The 27,411-nt window shown below is 46.6% G+C and overlaps 1 protein-coding gene across 1 annotated transcript in view; it reads right to left on the bottom strand.

Moving 5' to 3' along the window:
• Nucleotides 1-27,411, bottom strand: part of ADGB (androglobin) — a 499,062-nt gene that overhangs the window by 316,783 nt on the left and 154,868 nt on the right. Inside the window, exons 12-13 of the mRNA XM_075339549.1 lie at nucleotides 22,850-22,940; nucleotides 14,065-14,203 (exon numbers count right to left, since the gene is read on the bottom strand). Of these exons, the coding sequence (XP_075195664.1) occupies nucleotides 14,065-14,203; nucleotides 22,850-22,940 (230 nt within the window). The remainder of the gene's footprint in view (nucleotides 1-14,064; nucleotides 14,204-22,849; nucleotides 22,941-27,411) is intronic.

Here is a 27,411-nt window from a genome sequence, read left to right as displayed (position 1 = left end):
AGATCAGAAGAACTTGTGTTAAACCTTTTTTAAGTGCATTTAAAGGGGTATTTCCATCTCCAAGATCCTTTCCCATAATGATATTAGCAAATATCTCCACTAGAAATGTAGTATACCGTGTTTTTCCAAAAATAAACCCTAGCAGGGATATTCAGAGCAAGGCTTAAATATAAGCCCTACTTCAAAAATATGCCCTAGCCATGGTTCAATAATAAAGTGTCCATGCAGCTAAAAAAGTTTAAGATTACAGGACACTTCATTATAGACAGCGGACACCCCGCAATCATACTCCCCAGATGCCGAGCGGGAGGACCTGCAGAGGATCGCACACCCACACACATCAGATCGCACACACCCTCACATCAGATCACACACACAATCACACATCAGATCACACACACACACACACTCACCACATTCAGTGATACTGATTTCTTCTCGCTGATAGAGGATCCTTAGAAGCAGGGCTATGGAACGCATAGTACCTGCGGTGGAACACATTGATGCATTCCACCACCAGGTCCTCTATGCATTCCACTGCACTGCATCCCATCTTTCCCTGCTGGCTGGAAGCAATTGGTATTGCCAGATGCGGTCAGTGTGTGTGCGCGATCTGATGATTGTGATGTGTGATCTGATGTGTGATTGTGTATGTATGATCCGATGTGTGTGCGCGATCTGATGTATGAGTGTCATCCAGAAGCTGGAGATGCAGCATAGAGCTTACCTGCTTGGGGCGCCCGCCGAAAATCGCAGGAGGACCTGGGAGCCACGCAAACGTCCAGAGTCTGGTAAGTATGATTCTCCTGGTTAGGGAGGGAGTCTGCTTTTTTGCGGGGGTAAACTTACCCCTAACCATGTTTCTCCAAGGATAAGACCTATCCCGAAAATAAGCCCTAGCACTTTTTTCGGAGCAAAATAGTATAAGGCAGTGTCTTAATTTTGGAAAAACACAGTAGTTCTCCTCTAAGCTTTGTCACTTACCTCATGTGCAAGGCATTGCAGCTTATCTGTTACGGTTGCTGCGAGCACTGGAGAGGAGACTATGTCCAGATTTCTTGCTACTGCACATGTGCGAGCGCTGGAGACTAAGTCCAGATTTCTTGCTACTGCACATGTGCGAGCGCTGGAGACTAAGTCCAGATTTCTCTGCTACTGCACATGTGCGAGCGCTGGAGACTAAGTCCAGATTTCTTGCTACTGCACATGTGCGAGCGCCGGAGACTAAGTCCAATCTTGGAGCCATTGCACATGTGCGGGTGACATCATCGCTGACACGAGGTCACATGTCTCTGAACACCTTCTATGCCGATTGGTCGCTGGTCATGTGCTTGTGACGTCTTGCTCGGTGATAGGCCAGCATGACGTCACTCCTGTCGTTCCGGCAGCGGATTGGCTCTGGTGTCCCTCCATCTTGGATGAGGCACAGAGTCTATATAAGACCCTGACACATGCCGCATGGTGCTCAGTCCTCTTGGTTCATGCATATGAGTAGACGCTCTGTGCGCGTTCCTCTAGGCATTCCTCTGTCTATGCTAGGTGAGCGCTACCGGCAGGGTAGCGTTCTTATACCTTACAGCTTCGGCTGCTGTCCGTATCCTTACCTCTTAGGGGAGCGGACATAGGCAGGTGCCTGAGGCACATGGTCTGGCTGGGCCTTGTGATTCTACTCGTAGGTGGACGTTGCCGCTAGGGGTAACGTTCCTTATACTGCGTCTGGCAGTTGTTCGTATCCTCGCACACTAGGGGGAGCGAACAGAGGTAGGAGCTTTGTGCGGCTTACGCTGCTGTTCGTCTCTTTTGCACCACTAGAAGAGCGGACCTAGGCAGGTGCCATATCTAGTGGTTCGTGTCCTCGCACACTAGTGGAGCGAACGCAGGTAGGAGCTTTGTGCGGCTTACGCTGCTGTTCGTCTCTTTTGCACCACTAGAAGAGCGGACCTAGGTAGGTGCCATTTCGCACACATTGCCTTTGTCTCTGTGATTATTAACAGAGATCATTCCACACACCCTCCAAGTAAGGGAGGAATTGCTTTACTTACTTATTATATCCTTCTGTGAGTTAACAGAGGTATTGCACTCTGCCATAGTCTGCAGCAAAGTCTTTGCACGGTGGACCCTGACTGTCTGATACTCCTTTCGGTTATTATCAGACAGCCCCCCGTAACATTAGGACTGAGCCAAGGGTCTGGCAGTTATGGCAGAATATCAGCAGTTACACCCGTTACATACAAGTACTTGAGTCACGGCTCAAGAGTATAGAGGATAAACCTCAGACCATGGTGACATTTGCACATGATCCTCGACTTGCTCTACCAAACAGATATTCTGGCGATGCCAGATCATGTCGTGGTTTCATTAGTCAGTGTCAGATACACCTAGAGGTCAACTCTTCTCGCTTCTCTACGGAGAGGTCCAGAGTAGGCTTTATCATCTCCTTACTTCAGGACAAAGCCTTAGAATGGGCGACTCCCCTATGGAGAGCGCTCTGATGTGGTTACTCTGAGACATCAAGACTTTCTTGATGCTCTTAAGGCGGTATTCATGGGTCCCGCAGGTTACCCATGATGCGGCTCTGAGACTGTTAGATCTATCTCAGGGTTCGTTATCCACTAGTTCTTATGCCATTGCTTTTAGAACTCTGTGGCAGAACTAGATTGGCCAGAGAAGGTGTTGATTCCTATCTTCTGGAGAGGGTTGGCAGGCTATGTCAAGGATGCCCTTGCTACTCGTGAGGTCCCTGCTTCGATGGAGGACTTGATCACAGTAGCAACGAGGATCGATGTACGCCATAAGGAACGTAGACTCGAGGTCTCTTCCTCACGCCCTAAGCATCGGGCTATTCCAGTTGTTGAGGGTCCACCACCATCTTCCTCAGCATCTGAAACATCTCCCCACTCCTATGGAGTTAGGTCATACGTTCTCCAGACTACGCAAGTCTGGTCCTCCTATATGTTACGTATGTCGTCAGGCTGGGCACTATGCCAACAAGTGTCCTAGTCGTCAGGGAAACTCCCTGGCCTAGTAACCATTAGAGGGGGGTTTACTAGAGACGTCTTCTGCACCCTCTAAGTGTTGTATCCCAGGTCAGCTCTCGTTATCTGAGAATACATGGCCTATTATGGCTTTTGTGGATTCCGGAGCTGACGGGATTTTTGTGTCCTCAGGATTTGTAAAGGGACACAATATTCCCTCTATCATGTTAGAGGCGCCTATTCCTGTCCGTGTTGTTAATGGAACTATGTTGTCTGACTCCATTACATTGAGGACAGTTCCCTTGCGCCTTTCCCTGTCTCAGGGTCACATAGAGGAGATTTCTTTTCTTGTTTTGCCTGAGGGTATAGACGACGTCCTTCTGGGTCTTCCATGGCTTCGGACTCATGCTCCTCACATTGACTGGGAGTCTGACAGCATTATTAGTTGGGGTTCGAAATGTCAGTCCCGATGTCTTCCCTTACCACCTAAGGTCGTTGCGGTTGCATCAACTGATCTCTCTCCCATACCTACACCCTATCTGGATTTCGCTGACGTGTTCTCCAAACAGGGTGCTGAGGTTCTTCCACCCCATAGGCCGTATGACTGTGCCATAGACCTTATCCCAGGTTCGGTTCCACCTAAAGGCAGGGTTTACCCCCTGTCGATACCTGAGTCGGAGGCCATGTCGACCTATATAAGAGAGAGTTTAAAGAAGGGGTTCATTCGTAAGTCTGTCTCTCCCGCGGGAGCTGGGTTTTTCTTTGTTCGGAAGAAAGAGGGTGATTTGCGTCCCTGCATAGATTACAGGGGTCTCAACGCAATCACAATAAAGAACAAATACCCATTACCTTTAATTTCGGAGCTCTTTGACAGACTGAGAGGAGCTCAAGTTTTTACGAAGTTGGATCTGCGGGGTGCGTATAACTTGGTACGAATTCGAAAGGGTGACGAATGGAAGACCGCTTTTAACACCCGAGACGGTCACTATGAATACCTCGTCATGCCTTTTGGGTTATGTAATGCACCCGCAGTATTTCAGGACTTCGTAAACGATGTGTTCAGGGATTTACTGTTATCCTCAGTAGTGGTGTATCTGGACGACATCCTGATTTTTTCTCCTGATCTGGAGACTCATCGTCAGGATGTCGTTCGTGTCCTTTCCCGTTTAAGGGAGCACTCATTGTTTGCTAAACTCGAGAAATGTGTATTTGAGCAGTCCTCATTGCCTTTTTTGGGTTACATTATCTCACAAGAGGGTCTGGCTATGGATCCTGCGAAGCTCTCTGCTGTCCTGCAATGGTCCGAACCTCATTCCTTGAAGGCGGTGCAACGCTTCTTAGGATTCATAAATTATTACAGGCAGTTCATACCCCATTTTTCTACTTTGGTGGCTCCTTTGGTGGCCTTGACTAAGAAAGGTGCTAATCCCAAAGCCTGGTCTACTGAGACATCTCAGGCTTTTGAGGCAGTAAAAAGACACTTTTCAACTGCTCCCGTTCTTCAAAGACCCGATGAGAATAAGCCCTTCCTCTTAGAGGTTGATGCCTCTTCAGTGGGTGCTGGTGCGGTCTTGTATCAAAAGAACGGTGCAGGTAGAAAAAGGCCGTGTTTCTTCTTTGCTAAAACCTTTTCACCGGCAGAGAGAAACTATACCATTGGGGATAGGGAACTGCTCGCCTTGAGATTAGCCTTGGAGGAGTGGCGTCACTTGCTGGAAGGAGCGAAACATCCTTTCCAGGTCTATACAGACCATAAGAATCTGACGTACTTACAAACCGCTCAGCGTCTGAATCCTCGCCAAGCCCGCTGGTCCTTGTTTTTCTCCCGCTTTCACTTCTCCATCAACTATCTGTCTGGGAGTAAGAATAACAAGGCAGACGCCCTGTCTCGCTCTATGCTTTCTACCCAGGAAGAGATTGACGAACCTCGTCTTATCCTTCCCTCCAGGGTTTTTCATACGCTCTCCCCTGTGACGTTAGACCAAATCCCACCGGGCAAGACCTTTGTGCCGCCTGATCGACAGAATGATATACTGTCATGGGCCCACACCTCAAAGGTGGGTGGGCATTTTGGTATTAGGCGGACACGAGAGTTACTGGAGAGGTGCTATTGGTGGCCACACTTAGCCAGCCACGTCAAGAGATATGTCGGTTCCTGCTACTCGTGTGCTCGCAACCGTCCATTACGGCAGAGACCGGCTGGGCTCTTGCATCCTTTACCAGTGCCAGATAGACCATGGGAGGTGGTAGGCATGGACTTTGTGGGTGATCTTCCATGTTCACAGGGACATAGATTTGTGTGGGTCATTACGGACCATTTCTCCCGGATGGTTCATCTCGTACCGTTATTGTTACGGGGGGCTGTCTGATAATAACCGAAAGGAGTATCAGACAGTCAGGGTCCACCGTGCAAAGACTTTGCTGCAGACTATGGCAGAGTGCAATACCTCTGTTAACTCACAGAAGGATATAATAAGTAAAGCAATTCCTCCCTTACTTGGAGGGTGTGTGGAATGATCTCTGTTAATAATCACAGAGACAAAGGCAATGTGTGCGAAATGGCACCTACCTAGGTCCGCTCTTCTAGTGGTGCAAAAGAGACGAACAGCAGCGTAAGCCGCACAAAGCTCCTACCTGCGTTCGCTCCACTAGTGTGCGAGGACACGAACCACTAAATATGGCACCTGCCTAGGTCCGCTCTTCTAGTGGTGCAAAAGAGACGAACAGCAGCGTAAGCCGCACAAAGCTCCTACCTCTGTTCGCTCCCCTAGTGTGCGAGGATACGAACAACTGCCAGACGCAGTATAAGGAACGTTACCCTAGCGGCAACGTCCACCTACGAGTAGAATCACAAGGCCCAGCCAGACCATGTGCCTCAGGCACCTGCCTATGTCCGCTCCCCTAAGAGGTAAGGATACGGACAGCAGCCGAAGCTGTAAGGTATAAGAACGCTACCCTGCCGGTAGCGCTCACCTAGCATAGACAGAGGAATGCCTAGAGGAACGCGCACAGAGCGTCTACTCATATGCATGAACCAAGAGGACTGAGCACCATGCGGCGTGTGTCAGGGTCTTATATAGACTCTGTGCCCCATCCAAGATGGAGGACACCAGAGCCAATCCGCTGCCAGAACGACAGGAGTGACGTCATGCTGGCCTATCACCGAGCAAGACGTCACAAGCACATGACCAGCGACCAATCGGCATAGAAGGTGTCAGAGACATGTGACCTCGTGTCAGCGATGATGTCACCCGCACATGTGCAATGGCTCCAAGATTGGACTTAGTCTCCGGCGCTCGCACATGTGCAGTAGCAAGAAATCTGGACTTAGTCTCCAGCGCTCGCACATGTGCAGTAGCAAGAAATCTGGACATAGTCTCCAGTGCTCGCAGCAACCGTAACAGTACCTCCCCCTCAAGGGCCCCCCTCCCGGCGACGCAGGTAATCGGCAACTAAGTCGGGAGCATGGACAGCCTCCTCGGGCTCCCAAGAGCGATGTTCCGGGCCATAGCCCTCCCAATCTATCAAGAAGAACCTGCGCCCTCTAACCATCTTAGAACCTACTATGGCTCGTACCTCATAGCTAGAGCGAGAGGAATCAGAGGCAGGAGAGTGCGCTTCACGAGCGTGAGGTAAAATAGCCGGCTTTAGCAGTGAGACATGGAATTTGTCATGAATCCTAAGATGGACAGGTAACTTCAATTGATAGACTACAGGATTTACCTGTCGAAGAACCTCATAAGGACCCAGGAAGCGAGGAGCAAATTTGACAGAGCTCACTCTAAGTCTCACGTGTTTTGCAGAGAGCCACACAAAGTCCCCTGGAGAAAAGACAGGAGCCGGGCGACGAAACCGATCGGACACCGTCTTCATACGGTCCTTAGCTGCTTGGATCGACTCTTGAGTCCGATCCCAAACCTCTCTGGCATTAGTTGCCCAGTCGGCCACAAGAGGAGGAGGTGCAGCAGCGGGAAATGGTACCGGTACCCTAGGGTGTTGCCCATTATTGAGTACGAACGGTGTCTGCCCAGTGGCCTCAGCCAGCGAATTGTTAAGGGCAAATTCTGCCCAGGGTAGGAGGGAGGACCAGTTATCGTGGTTCTCAGCAACAAAGTGTCGAAGGTATATAATCATAGATTGATTGGTACGTTCAACCAAACCATTAGTCTCCGGATGGTATGCCGAAGAGAGATTCAACTCAATTTGCAGAAGGCTACAAAGATCTCGCCAGAAACGGGAAGTAAATTGCGGGCCTCTATCACAAATGATACGATCTGGCATCCCGTGAAGCCTAAAGACATGCTTGAGGAATAGTTTGGCTAGTACCCTGGAAGATGGGATTCTCGATAACGGTACGAGATGAACCATCCGGGAGAAATGGTCCGTAATGACCCACACAAATCTATGTCCCTGTGAACTTGGAAGATCACCCACAAAGTCCATGCCTACCACCTCCCATGGTCTATCTGGCACTGGTAAAGGATGCAAGAGCCCAGCCGGTCTCTGCCGTAATGGACGGTTGCGAGCACACGAGTAGCAGGAACCGACATATCTCTTGACGTGGCTGGCTAAGTGTGGCCACCAATACCACCTCTCCAGTAACTCTCGTGTCCGCCTAATACCAAAATGCCCACCCACCTTTGAGGTGTGGGCCCATGACAGTATATCATTCTGTCGATCAGGCGGAACAAAGGTCTTGCCCGGTGGGATTTGGTCTAACGTCACAGGGGAGAGCGTATGAAAAACCCTGGAGGGAAGGATAAGACGAGGTTCGTCAATCTCTTCCTCGGTAGAAAGCATAGAGCGAGACAGGGCGTCTGCCTTGTTATTCTTACTCCCAGACAGATAGTTGATGGAGAAGTGAAAGCGGGAGAAAAACAAGGACCAGCGGGCTTGGCGAGGATTCAGACGCTGGGCGGTTTGTAAGTACGTCAGATTCTTATGGTCTGTATAGACCTGGAAAGGATGTTTCGCTCCTTCCAGCAAGTGACGCCACTCCTCCAAGGCTAATCTCAAGGCGAGCAGTTCCCTATCCCCAATGGTATAGTTTCTCTCTGCTGGTGAAAAGGTTTTAGCAAAGAAGAAACACGGCCTTTTTCTACCTGCACCGTTCTTTTGATACAAGACCGCACCAGCACCCACTGAAGAGGCATCAACCTCTAAGAGGAAGGGCTTACTCTCATCGGGTCTTTGAAGAACGGGAGCAGTTGAAAAGTGTCTTTTTACTGCCTCAAAAGCCTGAGATGTCTCAGTAGACCAGGCTTTGGGATTAGCACCTTTCTTAGTCAAGGCCACCAAAGGGGCCACCAAAGTAGAAAAATGGGGTATGAACTGCCTGTAATAATTTATGAATCCTAAGAAGCGTTGCACCGCCTTCAAGGAATGAGGTTCGGACCATTGCAGGACAGCAGAGAGCTTCGCAGGATCCATAGCCAGACCCTCTTGTGAGATAATGTAACCCAAAAAAGGCAATGAGGATTGCTCGAATACACATTTCTCGAGTTTAGCAAACAATGAGTGCTCCCTTAAACGGGAAAGGACACGAACGACATCCTGACGATGAGTCTCCAGATCAGGAGAAAAAATCAGGATGTCGTCCAGATACACCACTACTGAGGATAACAGTAAATCCCTGAACACATCGTTTATGAAGTCCTGAAATACTGCGGGTGCATTACATAACCCAAAAGGCATGACGAGGTATTCATAGTGACCGTCTCGGGTGTTAAAAGCGGTCTTCCATTCGTCACCCTTTCGAATTCGTACCAAGTTATACGCACCCCGCAGATCCAACTTCGTAAAAACTTGAGCTCCTCTCAGTCTGTCAAAGAGCTCCGAAATTAAAGGTAATGGGTATTTGTTCTTTATTGTGATTGCGTTGAGACCCCGGTAATCTATGCAGGGACGCAAATCACCCTCTTTCTTCCGAACAAAGAAAAACCCAGCTCCCGCGGGAGAGACAGACTTACGAATGAACCCCTTCTTTAAACTCTCTCTTATATAGGTCGACATGGCCTCCGACTCAGGTATCGACAGGGGGTAAACCCTGCCTTTAGGTGGAACCGAACCTGGGATAAGGTCTATGGCACAGTCATACGGCCTATGGGGTGGAAGAACCTCAGCACCCTGTTTGGAGAACACGTCAGCGAAATCCAAATATGGTGTAGGTATGGGAGAGAGATCAGTGGATGCAACCGCAACGACCTTAGGTGGTAAGGGAAGACATCGGGACTGACATTTCGAACCCCAACTAATAATGCTGTCAGACTCCCAGTCAATGTGAGGAGCATGAGTCCGAAGCCATGGAAGACCCAGAAGGACGTCGTCTATACCCTCAGGCAAAACAAGAAAAGAAATCTCCTCTATGTGACCCTGAGACAGGGAAAGGCGCAAGGGAACTGTCCTCAATGTAATGGAGTCAGACAACATAGTTCCATTAACAACACGGACAGGAATAGGCGCCTCTAACATGATAGAGGGAATATTGTGTCCCTTTACAAATCCTGAGGACACAAAAATCCCGTCAGCTCCGGAATCCACAAAAGCCATAATAGGCCATGTATTCTCAGATAACGAGAGCTGACCTGGGATACAACACTTAGAGGGTGCAGAAGACGTCTCTAGTAACCCCCCTCTAATGGTTACTAGGCCAGGGAGTTTCCCTGACGACTAGGACACTTGTTGGCATAGTGCCCAGCCTGACGACATACGTAACATATAGGAGGACCAGACTTGCGTAGTCTGGAGAACGTATGACCTAACTCCATAGGAGTGGGAGATGTTTCAGATGCTGAGGAAGATGATAGTGGACCCTCAACAACTGGAATAGCCCGATGCTTAGGGCGTGAGGAAGAGACCTCGAGTCTACGTTCCTTATGGCGTACATCGATTCTCGTTGCTACTGTGATCAAGTCCTCCAGAGAAGCAGGGACCTCACGAGTAGCAAGAGCATCCTTGACATAGCCTGCCAACCCTCTCCAGAAGATAGGAATCAACACCTTCTCTGGCCAATCTAGTTCTGCCACCAGAGTTCTAAAAGCAATGGCATAAGAACTAGTGGATAACGAACCCTGAGATAGATCTAACAGTCTCAGGGCCGCATCATGGGTAACCTGCGGACCCATGAATACCGCCTTAAGAGCATCAAGAAAGTCTTGATGTCTCAGAGTAACCACATCAGAGCGCTCCCATAGGGGAGTCGCCCATTCTAAGGCTTTGTCCTGAAGTAAGGAGATGATAAAGCCTACTCTGGACCTCTCCGTAGAGAAGCGAGAAGAGTTGACCTCTAGGTGTATCTGACACTGACTAATGAAACCACGACATGATCTGGCATCGCCAGAATATCTGTTTGGCAGAGCAAGTCGAGGATCATGTGCAGATGTCACCATGGTCTGAGGTTTATCCTCTATACTCTTGAGCCGTGACTCAAGTACTTGTATGTAACGGTGTAACTGCTGATATTCTGCCATAACTGCCAGACCCTTGGCTCAGTCCTAATGTTACGGGGGGCTGTCTGATAATAACCGAAAGGAGTATCAGACAGTCAGGGTCCACCGTGCAAAGACTTTGCTGCAGACTATGGCAGAGTGCAATACCTCTGTTAACTCACAGAAGGATATAATAAGTAAAGCAATTCCTCCCTTACTTGGAGGGTGTGTGGAATGATCTCTGTTAATAATCACAGAGACAAAGGCAATGTGTGCGAAATGGCACCTACCTAGGTCCGCTCTTCTAGTGGTGCAAAAGAGACGAACAGCAGCGTAAGCCGCACAAAGCTCCTACCTGCGTTCGCTCCACTAGTGTGCGAGGACACGAACCACTAAATATGGCACCTGCCTAGGTCCGCTCTTCTAGTGGTGCAAAAGAGACGAACAGCAGCGTAAGCCGCACAAAGCTCCTACCTCTGTTCGCTCCCCTAGTGTGCGAGGATACGAACAACTGCCAGACGCAGTATAAGGAACGTTACCCTAGCGGCAACGTCCACCTACGAGTAGAATCACAAGGCCCAGCCAGACCATGTGCCTCAGGCACCTGCCTATGTCCGCTCCCCTAAGAGGTAAGGATACGGACAGCAGCCGAAGCTGTAAGGTATAAGAACGCTACCCTGCCGGTAGCGCTCACCTAGCATAGACAGAGGAATGCCTAGAGGAACGCGCACAGAGCGTCTACTCATATGCATGAACCAAGAGGACTGAGCACCATGCGGCGTGTGTCAGGGTCTTATATAGACTCTGTGCCCCATCCAAGATGGAGGACACCAGAGCCAATCCGCTGCCAGAACGACAGGAGTGACGTCATGCTGGCCTATCACCGAGCAAGACGTCACAAGCACATGACCAGCGACCAATCGGCATAGAAGGTGTCAGAGACATGTGACCTCGTGTCAGCGATGATGTCACCCGCACATGTGCAATGGCTCCAAGATTGGACTTAGTCTCCAGCGCTCGCACATGTGCAGTAGCAAGAAATCTGGACATAGTCTCCAGTGCTCGCAGCAACCGTAACAGTTATCGAGAATCCCATCTTCCAGGGTACTAGCCAAACTATTCCTCAAGCATGTCTTTAGGCTTCACGGGATGCCAGATCGTATCATTTGTGATAGAGGCCCGCAATTTACTTCCCGTTTCTGGCGAGATCTTTGTAGCCTTCTGCAAATTGAGTTGAATCTCTCTTCGGCATACCATCCGGAGACTAATGGTTTGGTTGAACGTACCAATCAATCTATGATTATATACCTTCGACACTTTGTTGCTGAGAACCACGATAACTGGTCCTCCCTCCTACCCTGGGCAGAATTTGCCCTTAACAATTCGCTGGCTGAGGCCACTGGGCAGACACCATTCGTACTCAATAATGGGCAACACCCTAGGGTACCGGTACCATTTTCCGCTGCTGCACCTCCTCCTCTTGTGGCCGACTGGGCAACTAATGCCAGAGAGGTTTGGGATCGGACTCAAGAGTCGATCCAAGCAGCTAAGGACCGTATGAAGACGGTGTCCGATCGGTTTCGTCGCCCGGCTCCTGTCTTTTCTCCAGGGGACTTTGTGTGGCTCTCTGCAAAACACGTGAGACTTAGAGTGAGCTCTGTCAAATTTGCTCCTCGCTTCCTGGGTCCTTATGAGGTTCTTCGACAGGTAAATCCTGTAGTCTATCAATTGAAGTTACCTGTCCATCTTAGGATTCATGACAAATTCCATGTCTCACTGCTAAAGCCGGCTATTTTACCTCACGCTCGTGAAGTGCACTCTCCTGCCTCTGATTCCTCTCACTCTAGCTATGAGGTACGAGCCATAGTTGGTTCTAAGATGGTTAGAGGGCGCAGGTTCTTCTTGATAGATTGGGAGGGCTATGGCCCGGAACATCGCTCTTGGGAGCCTGAGGAGGCTGTCCATGCTCCCGACTTAGTTGCCGATTACCTGCGTCGCCGGGAGGGGGGCCCTTGAGGGGGAGGTACTGTTACGGTTGCACTGGAGACTATGTCCAGATTTCTTGCTACTGCACATGTGCGAGCGCTGGAGACTAAGTCCAGATTTCTTGCTACTGCACATGTGCGAGCGCTGGAGACTAAGTCCAGATTTCTTGCTACTGCACATGTGCGAGCGCTGGAGACTAAGTCCAGATTTCTTGCTACTGCACATGTGCGAGCGCCGGAGACTAAGTCCAATCTTGGAGCCATTGCACATGTGCGGGTGACATCATCGCTGACACGAGGTCACATGTCTCTGACACCTTCTATGCCGATTGGTCGCTGGTCATGTGCTTGTGACGTCTTGCTCGGTGATAGGCCAGCATGACGTCACTCCTGTCGTTCCGGCAGCGGATTGGCTCTAGTGTCCTCCATCTTGGATGAGGCACAGAGTCTATATAAGACCCTGACACATGCCGCATGGTGCTCAGTCCTCTTGGTTCATGCATATGAGTAGACGCTCTGTGCGCGTTCCTCTAGGCATTCCTCTGTCTATGCTAGGTGAGCGCTACCGGCAGGGTAGCGTTCTTATACCTTACAGCTTCGGCTGCTGTCCGTATCCTTACCTCTTAGGGGAGCGGACATAGGCAGGTGCCTGAGGCACATGGTCTGGCTGGGCCTTGTGATTCTACTCGTAGGTGGACGTTGCCGCTAGGGTAACGTTCCTTATACTGCGTCTGGCAGTTGTTCGTATCCTCGCACACTAGGGGAGCGAACAGAGGTAGGAGCTTTGTGCGGCTTACGCTGCTGTTCGTCTCTTTTGCACCACTAGAAGAGCGGACCTAGGCAGGTGCCATATCTAGTGGTTCGTGTCCTCGCACACTAGTGGAGCGAACGCAGGTAGGAGCTTTGTGCGGCTTACGCTGCTGTTCGTCTCTTTTGCACCACTAGAAGAGCGGACCTAGGTAGGTGCCATTTCGCACACATTGCCTTTGTCTCTGTGATTATTAACAGAGATCATTCCACACACCCTCCAAGTAAGGGAGGAATTGCTTTACTTACTTATTATATCCTTCTGTGAGTTAACAGAGGTATTGCACTCTGCCATAGTCTGCAGCAAAGTCTTTGCACGGTGGACCCTGACTGTCTGATACTCCTTTCGGTTATTATCAGACAGCCCCCCGTAACATTATCCATGCTTACGAGCACGGATAATGACAGTTAGTTACTAGTGTTCCTAACCATGGATACCTAAGCTACTGTAATGATCTGCACATGAGGTGACTTCCTGGGTTGCATGCTGTAGTTTTGATATAATCATATGAGCCCTGTATAACCCCACCCCCACCACTTATTGGCAGATTTCTGCATATGCACCATGTACAGAGAAAGTTGTAAGTTAGTGTTGTAGGTGGCATTATACAGAGCTCAGCATTCAGAGAACTGTGAGATCTGCAGCAAATATAATAATGATTTATTTTAGTGTAGCTCTTCTCTTCAAAGCTCAATATCATAAAGTTGTTACTTCCGAAACTAGAATTCCCATCGTGCTCGCTCCACTCCCCACACCAGTCCTCAATAAAAATAATAGTAATATACAATCACATTTTATCGTAGTGATTAGCACATACGTTTTGTTAAAAAAAAAATCCTAATATTTATTTTTAGGCAGATTATTATTACCTGATCTTCCCTTTCATCACTTATTCCGTTTTCGCTTAGATCTGTGTTAATTTTCTGGGTCATCTCTTCAGCTTCATCCACAGATGCCAGGCTTGATGTCACAAGAGAACTTCTCCTTGAGGTGACACTTATAATTTGTCTGGATCATCAAATACAATGGAAAAAGATATTTTGATTATACCATAGTAAAAAAATAAAGCTCATATACACATTGCGGTGGCATTTAACTATTTCACCCCTATGTGATTTTCCGTTTTTGTTTTTTCCTCCCCTTCTTCCAAGAGCCATAACGTCATAACGTTTTTATTCTTCCATCAATATAGCCATATGTGGGCTTGTTTTTTTGCGGGATGAGTTGAACATTTGAATGACTCCATTCATTTTACCATATGGTGTACTGAAAAATGGGAAAAAAATTCCAATTGCATAGAAATTGGAAAAAAAATTGCAGTTGTTTTTCACTCTATGGTAAAACTGACCTGGCAACATGATTCTCTGGATCAGTACATGTGGAGGTTTTTTTTTATTTAAATGGTGAAAACAAAATTCAGAAATTTCTAAATAATTTTTTTTGCTTGTGTCTCTGTGTTTATGTTTTGCCACATGCAGCTTTCTGAGGGCTTATTTTTTGCGCCCTGAGCTGACATTTTTACTGATACTATTTGGGGGGCATACAATCTTTTGATCGCCTTTGATTGCATTTAATTGCAACTTTGTGACAACCAAAAACATAGAATTTTAGTGTTTATATTTATTTTCTCATTGCGCTTTGTACGGATTATTTTATTTTGTAGTTTTGTAGATCGGATATTTCTGAATGCAGCAATACCAAATATGTGAATTTTTTTTAATTATTTTATTTTAACAGGGTAAAAGGGGGGGGATTTGAACTTTTGTGTTTTTTATTTTTTCAGATTTTTAAAAACCTTTTTTTTATTTTTTTTAATTTTACATTATGCTGTATTTACTACTTCCCTTAGGGGCCACAGCACAGGAGGATCACAATAACAGATACAGGGGTCATCACATGACCCCCTGGCTGTTATAACAACCCATCGAGGCCTGCAAACTTGTCTCGTGTGCGTCGATGGGAGCAGCAAATGACTTGTCCCCTCTGCCGGTGTGTGTTAAATCCCGCTGTCAGAGATGAACTCATTAACAGCTGTGTGCGGATCTCCGATCCACCCATGTCTATTAGAGGCACATGATAGCTGAATAAATCCACCATCACATGCAGGGAATGATGCAGATCGGCGTGTGAGCCCATATCAAAGGCAGAGTCAAAACCTTTGACGTACATATCCAGTACGTCAAAAGTTGTGAAGGGGTTACAGCTATAAGGAATATCCAAAAAACGTAAAGGAATATTCATATTTCATTATGTGATGGCATACAGCAAGTATGTAACATTCGTTACTGATCACTGGGTGTTTGACGTCTGAGATCCCCTCTGATCCTGAGAATGAAGGGGCGGTGGAGCTGCTTCCCAGCTTTTCATCTGCACGTTCCCATTCACATCGCTGCATTATAGCTCCATTAAAGTGAATGATGTCAGATGCAAGAGAGCTGCTGTTCAGGGAAAACTGTGATGGGACTTGGGGGGTCCCAGATGTCAGACCCACAGTGATCTTTAAGTGATGGTATAAAATATACATGGCTACAATAATAGAGTAGAACTCTGTGTGTTAGAGGGAAATAGTGAATTTGTATGGATGTAAACTGTATATTTTAAAGGTGAAAACTCAATTTAAAGGTACAAATAGCTTATTTAGCAAGTTTATTTTGATAAGACTTCTAAGCATATTATGTAATTTAAGACACTATCAAAAAACATTACAAAGTTTTCCTAAATAGATGAGATGCCGAATGTCACATGACATGTCACATGTCACAAAAGAATAAACATGTAATTTCTTGGCCTTGCTAAATTTACCGTTAGTTAATACATTATGCAAATTCTCTCTTTATAGAGGAAGAGAACTTAAACTCTAGTGCCACCTATTGGAAGATCCTAAAAGTCAATATTGACCCTTTAATGAGCCTTCCTTCATGATTTAGGATAAAAGTCAAACCAGAATCTCAATTTTCAGACACGTTTCAGAGTGTTGCCCCTCCTCACTGCAAAACAATAAATCTGATTTTGCTGTATTAGAGGCCTTAACAGGGGTTTTAGAGGTAACGTTTCTCCTTGTAGAGAGTTATATGCTTGACATGACGTGTAAGGAGACTTTTAGGCTATTTAATGATCCTCTGGGAAATTTATTCTTCAGAGAGCAAGAGGATTTGAAATTTAGAGTCACCTGTTGGAAATATCGATATTGACTTTTAGGATTTCTACTTCCAATAGGTGGTACTAGAGTCTAAAGGCTGCTTTAAACTCAGCGACATCGCTAGCGATGTCGCTCGTGAAAGCACCCGCCCCCGTCGTTTATGCGTCACGGGCAAATCGCTGCCCATGGCGCACAATATTGCTAGGATGCATCACACACACTTACTTTCCTAGCGATGCCGCTGTGGGCGGCAAACAACCTCTTATGTAAGGGGGAGGTTTGTGCGCCGTCACAGCGACCTTACACAGCGGCCCGCCAATAGAAGCGGAGGGGCAGAGACCAGCCATATTAATGATACGCCCACCTCGTTGCCGGAGGACGCAGGAACGCTGTTGTTCGTCATTCCTGGGGTGTCACACATAGCGATGTGTGCTGCCTCAGGAATGACGAACAACCTGCAACCGGCACCAGCAACGATATTTTGAAAATGAACGACATGTCAACAATTAACGATTAGGTGAGTATTTTTGATCGTTAGCGGTCACTCGTAGGTGTCACATGCAGAGACGTCGCTAACGAGGCCGGATGTGCATCACGAATTCCGTGACCCCAGCGATATCTCTCGTTAACAATGTCGCTGCGTGTAAAACGGCCTTAAGTCCTCTTCCTCTCTCAAGAGGCATTTTACATATTTAATTTCCCACAGGAGCATTACACAGCCTATAAGCCGTTAGGCATGTTACTCTACACAAGTAGAAATATTACTCCTTAAACATACTATGACATAGCATGGGGAAGAAAAAAAACATGGGAGATGGATGATTCTGCACTGCTGAGTTCCAATTAAGTTAAGGTAATCAGGATCAATAAAAGTAGGTTATTGTCAATGCATTTCAAGGTCAAAACAGACTCCTTCCTCAGAACACCCACATGTAAAGCAATTAGTGACATGCATGTGTTTAAATAAATTAAAAAAAGAGCGCCAACGAAAGGTAAAATTAGTCATATGATCAATGTTAAGATGTACGTTCTTGGAAAACAGCAATAACAAAATCCTTTATTATTTTGTATTCATTATGGTTAAAATGAAAAGAGAAAAAAGGGAACTAAATAAAAAAAAAAAAAAAAAATGTATGTTTGTGTCACCTCGTACAGTGCTAGGAACTGCCCAGGATTGGTACCTAGTGACTACCAGCGGTCCAGCCTATCCTCGCCACCAGAGGCTCTAGTGAGCACCCGATAGTCACTTAGTTATTCCCCTCCAGGGTAACCCTGGCCCGTGGCAAAGTGTATCCAGACCCACCAGTAATACAGTTAGATCAGGCCGTGGTCCCCGCTGAAGAATTGGGAGCCAGGGACCCCAAGTCTAATGTACAGATTCTGTACAAGGAGGTCCGCTCTCAGCGTGACAGTACGGACCAGCTGATGCAGCCCATCAATGTGGTGGCAACCAAGCTGCAGGATTTATCCACTCCAGTGTCTGACCTGTCTCCACCTCCACTACATCTGGAAAACTTTACTCTATATCAGTGTCTTTGAGGGAACTGCCTAAAGTTCCAGTGTCTCTGGTGGTTCTGCTAAGCTCCAGCTTCCACTTCTGTTCCGCTATGGTGAGGACATCAAGGAGAGCCTCAGCTTCGTTAATTAGTGCAAGGTCCATTTCACCCTCCATTCACATCTCTTCCCTACTGATCAAATCAAGATAGCCTTTATGGTTTCCCTGCTTTCTGGATAAGCCCTGGCTTGGACAAATTCAATCTGGGAATGTGGTGGTCCAGAGACTGGCAACATAAGGAAATTCCTGGAGATGTTCCAGGGATTATTCGATGTTCAAGGCTGCATCACCTTAGCTGCTTCATCCTTTTTGTGTCTATGGCAAGGCACGGACTGTGAGGCACAATATGGCTTACACTTCCATACCTTAGTGGCAGACCTAGCCTGAAATGATGAGGCACTGATGGTGACCATTTTTGCAGAGTCTATCCAGTCTATCCAGCCGTATCAAGGATGTGTTGACTGGCAGAGATCAACCATCCTTGCTGGATGCCCTTACACAGCTGGCCACCAGGATAGATCTTCACTGCCAAAAGCGGGTCATGGAACAAGTGCCCAAAGATCACCCAGAGTGGCTCCGAACTTCAGGTTTCTTTTGCTAACTTAAGCCACACCACGAACCCCAGAGAAATTGCAGTTGTGGAGGGCTATGCTCTCAATGCAGGAACGACAGGAAAGGTTCAGAGAGAATTCATGTATGTACTGTAGAGGCAATGGACATTTTGTTTGCCAGTGCCCTGTGAGAGTAAGTTCTCCAAAGCTATTGACCAAAGTTACCCTGGCTTGGCAGGAGAGATTCCTGTCCGTGGCAGCCTATCTGGCTTCACGGACAAATTCATTCATCACTATATAGTCTGTAGTCTTAAGCTCCCTACACAACAGCTGGAACACCCTCTGACTATTGCTTTCACTTATGGACAACTGCTGGCAGAGCTTATTCAATTCATTACACTGTCTGTCATGCTGTGGATAAGAGTCCTGTATTCCGAGAAAATCTCATTCTACGTGCTACCCAGATCTGTGAATTCAATTTTTCTAGGTCTTCCATGGCTGCATCTCAGCAAACCAACTATTAACTGGTCCACCAATGAGGTGCTCCACTGGAGATCATACTGTGCTACCAACTGCCTCGCCAAGGTTACACTTTTGACTCCGCCCTTTGTGCCTTTGTATTTTGCTTCCCTGCCTGTTCATTATTGTGCCTTTGCAGATGTCTCCTGTGAAAAGAAAGCTGAGGTTTTGCAACCCCACAGACCTTATGACCGTCCAAATAATTTTCTTCCTGGTACTTCTCCTCCTGAGGATCGGGTGTATTTGCTATTCCTGCCTGAGTTTCGGACCATGTCCGAATACATTCAAAAACCTTGGCCAAAGGATTCATCCATAAATTTTCTTTTCCAGCTGGTGCCAGCTTCTTCTTTGTGTTGAAGGATGGCTCCCTATGTCCATGCATAGACTATCATACATCCATGCATTGACTATTGAGTCAAAATCAACAAAACCACCATGAAAAACAAGTATTCTCTGCTTTTAATCTCTGAACTGTTTGACAGAATCTGTGGGGCAAAGATATTCTCCAAATTGGACCAATAAGGGGCTAAAGGGGGCTTTACACGCTTTCGTTAATGTTTTATCGTCGGGGTCACATTGTTAGTGACGCACATCCGGCGTCATTAACGATATCGCAGCATGTGACACTTACCAGCGACCTTAAGCGACCTCAAAAATGGTGAAAATTGTTCACCATGGAGAGGTCGTCCCAAAACCAAAAATCGGTAATGGTTGATTATCAATGTGGTTCGTTGCTCCTGCGGCAGCACACATCACTGTGTGTGACACCGCAGGAGCGATGAACCTCACCTTACCTGCCGCCGGCCGCAATGCGGAAGGAAGGAGGTGGGCGGGATGTTACGTCCCGCTCATCTCCGCCCCTCCACTTTGATTGGCCGGCCGCTTAGTGACGTCGCGGTGACGTCGCTGTGATGCCGAACGTCCCTCCCCCTTGAGGGAGGGATTGTTCGGCAGTCACAGCGACGCCGCCGACCAGGTAAGTGCGTGTGATGCTGCCGTAGCGATAATATTCGCTGCTGCAGCGATCACACGAAATCACATGCACGACGGGGGCGGATGCTTTTGCGTATGATATCGCTAGCAATTGCTAGCAATATCGTAGCGTGTAAAGCCCACTTTATAATCTGTTTTGTATCTGAAAGGGCGACAAATGGAAAACCGCCTTTAATACCCATGACGTCACTACATATATCTTGTTATGCGTTTCGGTCTGTGCAACACACCCGCTGTGTTTCAGGAATTCATTAATTACATCTTCTTGGATCTCCTCTACGTTTCCTTAGTCGTATACTTGGGCGACATCGTGATTGTCTCTCCTGACCTGCCCACCCATAAAATGCACGTTCATCGGGTACTGAAGTGTCTACAGAAGAACAATTTGTTTTCCAAGTTTTCCTTCAATGAGTTTGATTCCTTGGAGGAGTCTCAGCACATCATTGCCCCGGCCAGGATTATTGAAGCGACTTCTGTCATTTTTAAAGACATTCCTCTGGGCCAAACTTTTGTCTCTACAACTACAATGAGGATAATTTTGTCCTAGGGTCACAAATCCAAGTTGGTTTGTTATGTGGGCATACGCTAATCTACTGAGCTGATTGCTGCTGCATCCTGTGGCCCTCGTTGGATGTCCGGGATTTCATTTCCGCCAGTTAACCCTGTACTAGAAACAAGTATTCCAGGGACATGTCTGCTGGTATTCTTAAACCCATGCCGGTTCCTTCTGCTCCCTGTCAACATATTGCTATGGACTTCAACACGGACCTGCCTCTTTCCAAGGGTTACGACACCAACTGGTTGTGGTGGATACAAGTCCACAATTGTCTTCCTGAGATCGTGGCTGATTTCTTTTGACTTTCTCATTAGTGTATGTAAACTTTTTACTTTGCAGAAAGTAATACAAATTTCTTAAAACATTCTCTTGCTCTCTCTCATTATTCTGCCATTTGGAAAATATAAATAATTTTTGTAATCCCAATTGACCTAAAACGGGAAAGGTTTATTCTGATTTCATGTCAGATAGTGAGAAAAACATGCGTATGTGTCTTTTTAGCTAGTGTATGTAACTTTCTGGTTTCAATTGTATATGCATAGTAGATATACTGCAACCCTAAAGGTGGTGTCACACATAGCGACACAGCAGTGATCACGACCAGCGATCTGACCTTATCAGAATCGCTGCTGCGTCGTTACATGGTCACTGGTGAGCTGTCAAACGGGCAGATCTCACCAGCGACCAGTGACCAGCCCCCAGCCAGTAGCGACGCATGGAAGCGTAACTGAGGTAAATATCGGGTAACCAAGGAAAGCACTTCTCTTGGTTACCCGATATTTACCTTAGTTACTAGCGTCCGCCGCTCTCACGCTGCCAGTGCCGGCTCCCTGTTCCCTGCACTCCTAGCCAGAGTACAGTACACATCAGGTTAATTACCTGATGTGTACTCCAGCTACGTGTGCAGGGAGCAGGGAGCCGGCACTGGCAGCGTGAGAGCACACCGCTTAGCGCTGGCTCCCTGCACTCCTAGCCAGAGTACATATCGGGTTAATTATCCTAGCTACGTATCCTAGCTACGTATGCAGGGAGCTGGCACTGGCAGCATGAGAGCGGCGGCCGCTAATAACTAAGGTAAATATCGGGTAACCAAGGAAAGGGCTTCTTGGTTACCCGATGTTTACCGTGGTTACAGCTTACCGCAGGCTGCCGGACGCTGGCTCCCTGCTCGCTTCAGTTCGTCGCTCTCTCGCTGTCACACACAGCGATGTGTGCTTCACAGCGGGAGAGCAACGTCCAAAAAATGAAGCAGGACATTCAGCAACGACCGGCGACCTCACAGCAGGGGCCAGGTCATTGCTGGATGTCACACACAGCGACAGCGATGGGACGTCGCTGCTACGTCACAGAAAATGTTGACTTAGCAGCGACGTCATTGTCGTCGTCGCTATGCGTGACACCACCTTAAAATGTATACAGGGTAATAAAAAAAGAGATTAAAGTGTCAAAAAAGTGAAAAGAGCAGTCCATCTCTTAAGTTTTTTTACTTTATTTCTTGTGGATACTGCAGCAGCTGTTTAACGCTATTAGGCCACACTCACATGAGCATATGAATTGGACAAATGCAATGCAAGAATGTCTCGCATTGCACTCAAAGCAATGATAGTCAATGAGGCAGAGCAGATCAGCGATTTTTTGCGTAAATCAGGCAAGACTCGCCAATAGGCCGGGATCACACGAGCATACGAAAAATCTGAAATCCATTTGGTATTCCATATGTCATGTGCTATGTGAGTGTGATTATTTTTTTTTGCCTATCATCCGTATGAAATGCATATGAGATCCGTACGATGTGGTTTTTTTCTCACCAACTGTTATTCGACAATCATTTAGATAACCATTTATAGTGTTCTGAGTTACAGATTAGTAATGTCTCTGTAAAAAAATGGCATATGGATGGTCCACATGCCGTCTGTTTTCTTCTTGCACCCATTGACTTGTTTTGGCGAATCTCATCTGATTTACACATCCAAGCGGAGAATGCTGGGACTTTTTTCTCATTCCGAATCTAGGTGAGAAAAAAAATCACTGATATACTTTGCCTCATCTAACACTGGTCCACAAACAATGCGAGAAAATCTCAAATTGCACCAGTCCGATTCATACGCTCATGTGAGCGAGGCCTTATAGCGGTTGTTCATCACACGACCCTGCCAGGTGAGCATATCACCTCTTCTTCACCTAAAAGGCATAACTAGATAAGCCCCTATAGCGCTCTACAGTATCTCTTTATCCACTGCATGTAAAAACACATTTATGGAACACTGTGTAATAAAATGTACAAAGAAAGAAAATATGGTTATGGTTTTGATAGTGTGACAAGATAAAGTCCTGCACCTACCCTTCGGATGGCACAGAGAGGGGATTCATTCGAAAGTTAAGAAATGGTGTGGTGATCTCCACAAACTGATCAGCTTTCTTCTCAACTGGTTCTGTGGTTGAAAAAAAATATTTTCAATAGAATTTTCTGTTATTTAAATAGCTTTATAGTTTACTTTTGCCCTTTCAGGACCAAGCCCTTCAGATGCCTAAATACCCACAGCAAAATGTTACTTTTCATACATACAGTAATGACATATACTGCCGAGCTCCTTCAAAAAATGTAAACAAGGTCATCTAGAAAAATTAGGATTGGATTTAGTAAGTCAGTAGTAAGTAAGTTAGTCAAGAAATTGATAAGGGTGCCCATACTTTTGCACAGGTCAAATTTTGATTAAATGCGGATTGCACATTTTCTGTTAGTACAATAAATCTCATTTCAATCCAGAAATATTACTCAGTCAATCAGTTACTAGATATGTGAAACTGAAAAAGCTGTTGCAAAAACCCAAATTGTTATAAAGAAAAAAGGTTAACATTAATAGAGGTGACCAAACTTTTTCATATGACTGTATGTTATAGAGTAACAGACCAGAGTATACCATGGGTTAAAGTGGCCTAGGCTAGATTATACTCAGAGGCATAAAGTGACCTAGGCGATAATTTACCACTCAGGCCATATTATACCATCAATAACATTGAGTGATATACACAAGAATTACTTAATTTTTCAACATTTTATTGGGGATTCAGCTTTGTCTAACAAGTTAAAGGCGTTGTCTGACATAAACTCTAAAACATTTTTTAAGCTAATCTGTGCTGTATTGTCATATAAAACACCCCTACATTATTTTATTTTTTTTTTGTTTCTGACTTTTGTTCCTCTTGAATTATCCCTTTATTCTCTGCACATAGTTTACCTGCAGCTCAACCAAACATGAAATCTTCCTATGCCAAACTTCACAGTCAGAGCTGGCACCGCCCGGCCTCACTATCTAGCCCCAACCTCTGCACACTCATTGGCTGTCAGTAGTCTGCCCAGCACAGACCTCTAGCAGAGGACAATATGGCTACATATAATGTAATAATGTGCCCCATCCTTCTGCCCATCTTGTAATAAATGTGCCTATCCTATAGTATTGTGCCCCATCCTTCCACTCATCTTGTAATAATGTCCCATTGGGGGTCCTCTTCTTGTAGTAATGCTCCATCCTGAAGTAGTCTCCCATATTGTGCCATTCTTCACACATGCAAAAAAACAAACAAACACAAATCCTTCTCACCTGTCTTCTTTCCCTCGGTGGCCTGTTTGCTTCTTGTGGCCGCAGCCCCCTTGATGAACGCTGATAGTGCTGCAGCTGACAGCACTTTATATCAGAGGACAGATTCCCGGGTGCTGCGCAGGGATGCGCTCTCTATGCAGCTTCTCCAGTGATCCGCTACTGGCCTCTGATTGGCCGGCGGCTGATCATTGCAGTAGCTATATACAGAGATTGCGTCTGAGCAGCGCCGGGGAATCTGTGTCCTCTGATACTCGTATAAAGCACTGACTGCGCGGCCCCAGCATAGGCAGCAATCAGCAAGTGGGCCATGGGCCTATGTGCCCCAAGCAGCATCAGGGGCCGCAGCTGACAGCGCTTTATATCAGAGGACAGATTTCCGGGCACTGCACAGGGACGTGCTCTCTATGCAGCTTCTCCAGTAATCCGCTGCTAGCGTCTGATTGGCTGGCGGCTGATCATTGCAGTAGCTGTATACAGAGCTCGCGTTTGAGCAGTGTCGGGGAATCTGTCCTCTGATATAAAGCGCTAACTATGTGGCACCAGCAGAGACCGTGATCAGCAAGGGGGCCATGGGCCTACGCACCGCAAGCAGCATCAAGGGCTGCAGCTGACATTGCTTTATATCAGAGCATAGATTCCCTGCACAGGGACGAGCTCTCCGTACAGGTTTTTCAGTGATCAGCTGCTGCCTCTGATTGGCCAGCGGCTGATCATTGCAGTAGCTGTATACAGAGCTCGGTCCTGCGCAGTTACCAGGAATCTGTCCTCTGATATAAAGCACTGACTGCGTGGCACCAGCACAGGCAGTGATCAGCAAGGGGGCCATGGGTCTGCATGCCACAAGCAGCATCAGGGGCCGCATGCAGCCTAGCGGCAGCGTCTTTACCACCACTGCACTACGGAATATGTGGGAGGGTGCTGGGGAAGGTGGGCGGGGACTCCAAGCTCTGTACCCACCGAGCAGGGCGGCAACATGTCGTCGGCTGTGATGCCCGTCAACAAGCTCCTGCCCTTGTCAATGTGACGTCACAGGAAGCAGCAAAATCACGGCAGGAGCAGTCACATGACCACTCTGAGCCGGGGGAGAGGGGCTGACAGCAGTGCACGTAGGTAGTCACTATCTACTTACCTGCCCCTATGTAGCCCAATAGTGAAATGACAAAAAAGGGCAAAATAAGCCGGATAACCCCTTTAAGTGAGAAAGCTAACGGACTTATATCTTTTTTCTTCAACCAAAAAAAGGTCACGATTGCTAATATAATAAAAGTCATAACATCTTGAAACTTCAACTTATAAAGTTGGTTGAGTAGGTAATTTTTTTTTTCTCAGCGATTTCTCAAGTCCCTTATTGCTCAATGCAAGGGACAACTTGTAAAACTTGGAAAAAGTTTGGTGTCATAGAGAGCAGAGAGAAACATGCATAACAAGTTATAGTACATAACATTAATTATGCACTGATGGCACAGCGTCATCTACTGTCAGTTCAATGTAAGCACTGTACTATTTTACACCCCTGGGTGCAGAGTTTATTCCTGAGGTATACTGTGGCCTGGGACAGACTATCCCCGGTTTCCATGTTAGATGGGTACAGTTAGGTCCAGAAATATTTGGACAGTGACACAATTTTCGCGAGTTGGGCTCTGCATGCCACCACATTGGATTTGAAATGAAACCTCTACAACAGAATTAAAGTGCAGATTGTAACGTTTAATTTGAAGGTTTGAACAAAAATATCTGATAGAAATGGTAGGAATTGTACACATTTCTTTACAAACACTCCACATTTTAGGAGGTCAAAAGTAATTGGACAAATAAACCAAACCCAAACAAAAAATTTTTATTTTCAATATTTTGTTGCGAATCCTTTGGAGGCAATCACTGCCTTAAGTCTGGAACCCATGGACATCACCAAATGCTGGGTTTCCTCCTTCTTAATGCTTTGCCAGACCTTTACAGCCGCAGCCTTCAGGTCTTGCTTGTTTGTGGGTCTTTCCGTCTTAAGTCTGGATTTGAGAAAGTGAAATGCATGCTCAATTGGGTTAAGATCTAGTGATTGACTTGGCCATTGCAGAATGTTCCACTTTTTTGCACTCATGAACTCCTGGGTAGCTTTGGCTGTATGCTTGGGGTCATTGTCCATCTGTACTATGAAGCACCGTCCGATTAACTTTGCGGCATTTGGCTGAATCTGGGCTGAAAGTATATCCCGGTACACTTCAGAATTCATCCGGCTACTCTTGTCTGCTGTTATGTCATCAATAAACACAAGTGACCCAGTGCCATTGAAAGCCATGCATGCCCATGCCATCACGTTGCCTCCACCATGTTTTACAGAGGATGTGGTGTGCCTTGGATCATGTGCCGTTCCCTTTCTTCTCCAAACTTTTTTCTTCCCATCATTCTGGTGCAGGTTGATCTTTGTCTCATCTGTCCATAGAATACTTTTCCAGAACTGAGCTGGCTTCATGAGGTGTTTTTCAGCAAATTTAACTCTGGCCTGTCTATTTTTGGAATTGATGAATGGTTTGCATCTAGATGTGAACCCTTTGTATTTACTTTCATGGAGTCTTCTCTTTACTGTTGACTTAGAGACAGATACACCTACTTCACTGAGAGTGTTCTGGACTTCAGTTGATGTTGTGAACGGGTTCTTCTTCACCAAAGAAAGTATGCGGCGATCATCCACCACTGTTGTCATCCGTGGACGCCCAGGCCTTTTTGAGTTCCCAAGCTCACCAGTCAATTCCTTTTTTTTCAGAATGTACCCGACTGTTGATTTTGCTACTCCAAGCATGTCTGCTATCTCTCTGATGGATTTTTTCTTTTTTTCAGCCTCAGGATGTTCTGCTTCACCTCAATTGAGAGTTCCTTAGACCGCATGTTGTCTGGTCACAGCAACAACTTCCAAATGCAAAACCACACACCTGTAATCAACCCGAGACCTTTTAACTACTTCATTGATTACAGGTTAACGAGGGAGACGCCTTCAGAGTTAATTGCAGCCCTTAGAGTCCCTTGTCCAATTACTTTTGGTCCCTTGAAAAAGAGGAGGCTATGCATTACAGAGCTATGATTCCTAAACCCTTTCTCCAATTTGGATGTGAAAACTCTCATATTGCAGCTGGGAGTGTGCACTTTCAGCCCATATTATATATATAATTGTATTTCTGAACATGTTTTTGTAAACAGCTAAAATAACAAAACTTGTGTCACTGTCCAAATATTTCTGGCCCTGACTGTATATTCTGGCCTGGAGGGGTAAAGTTTGGCCTTGGACAATGAATCCCCTGGGTATACTCTG

This window comes from Anomaloglossus baeobatrachus, chromosome 3 (genome assembly GCF_048569485.1).
Source record: "Anomaloglossus baeobatrachus isolate aAnoBae1 chromosome 3, aAnoBae1.hap1, whole genome shotgun sequence".
Classification (NCBI taxonomy): domain Eukaryota; kingdom Metazoa; phylum Chordata; class Amphibia; order Anura; family Aromobatidae; genus Anomaloglossus; species Anomaloglossus baeobatrachus.
This window is presented reverse-complemented; position numbering and strand designations above follow the sequence as displayed.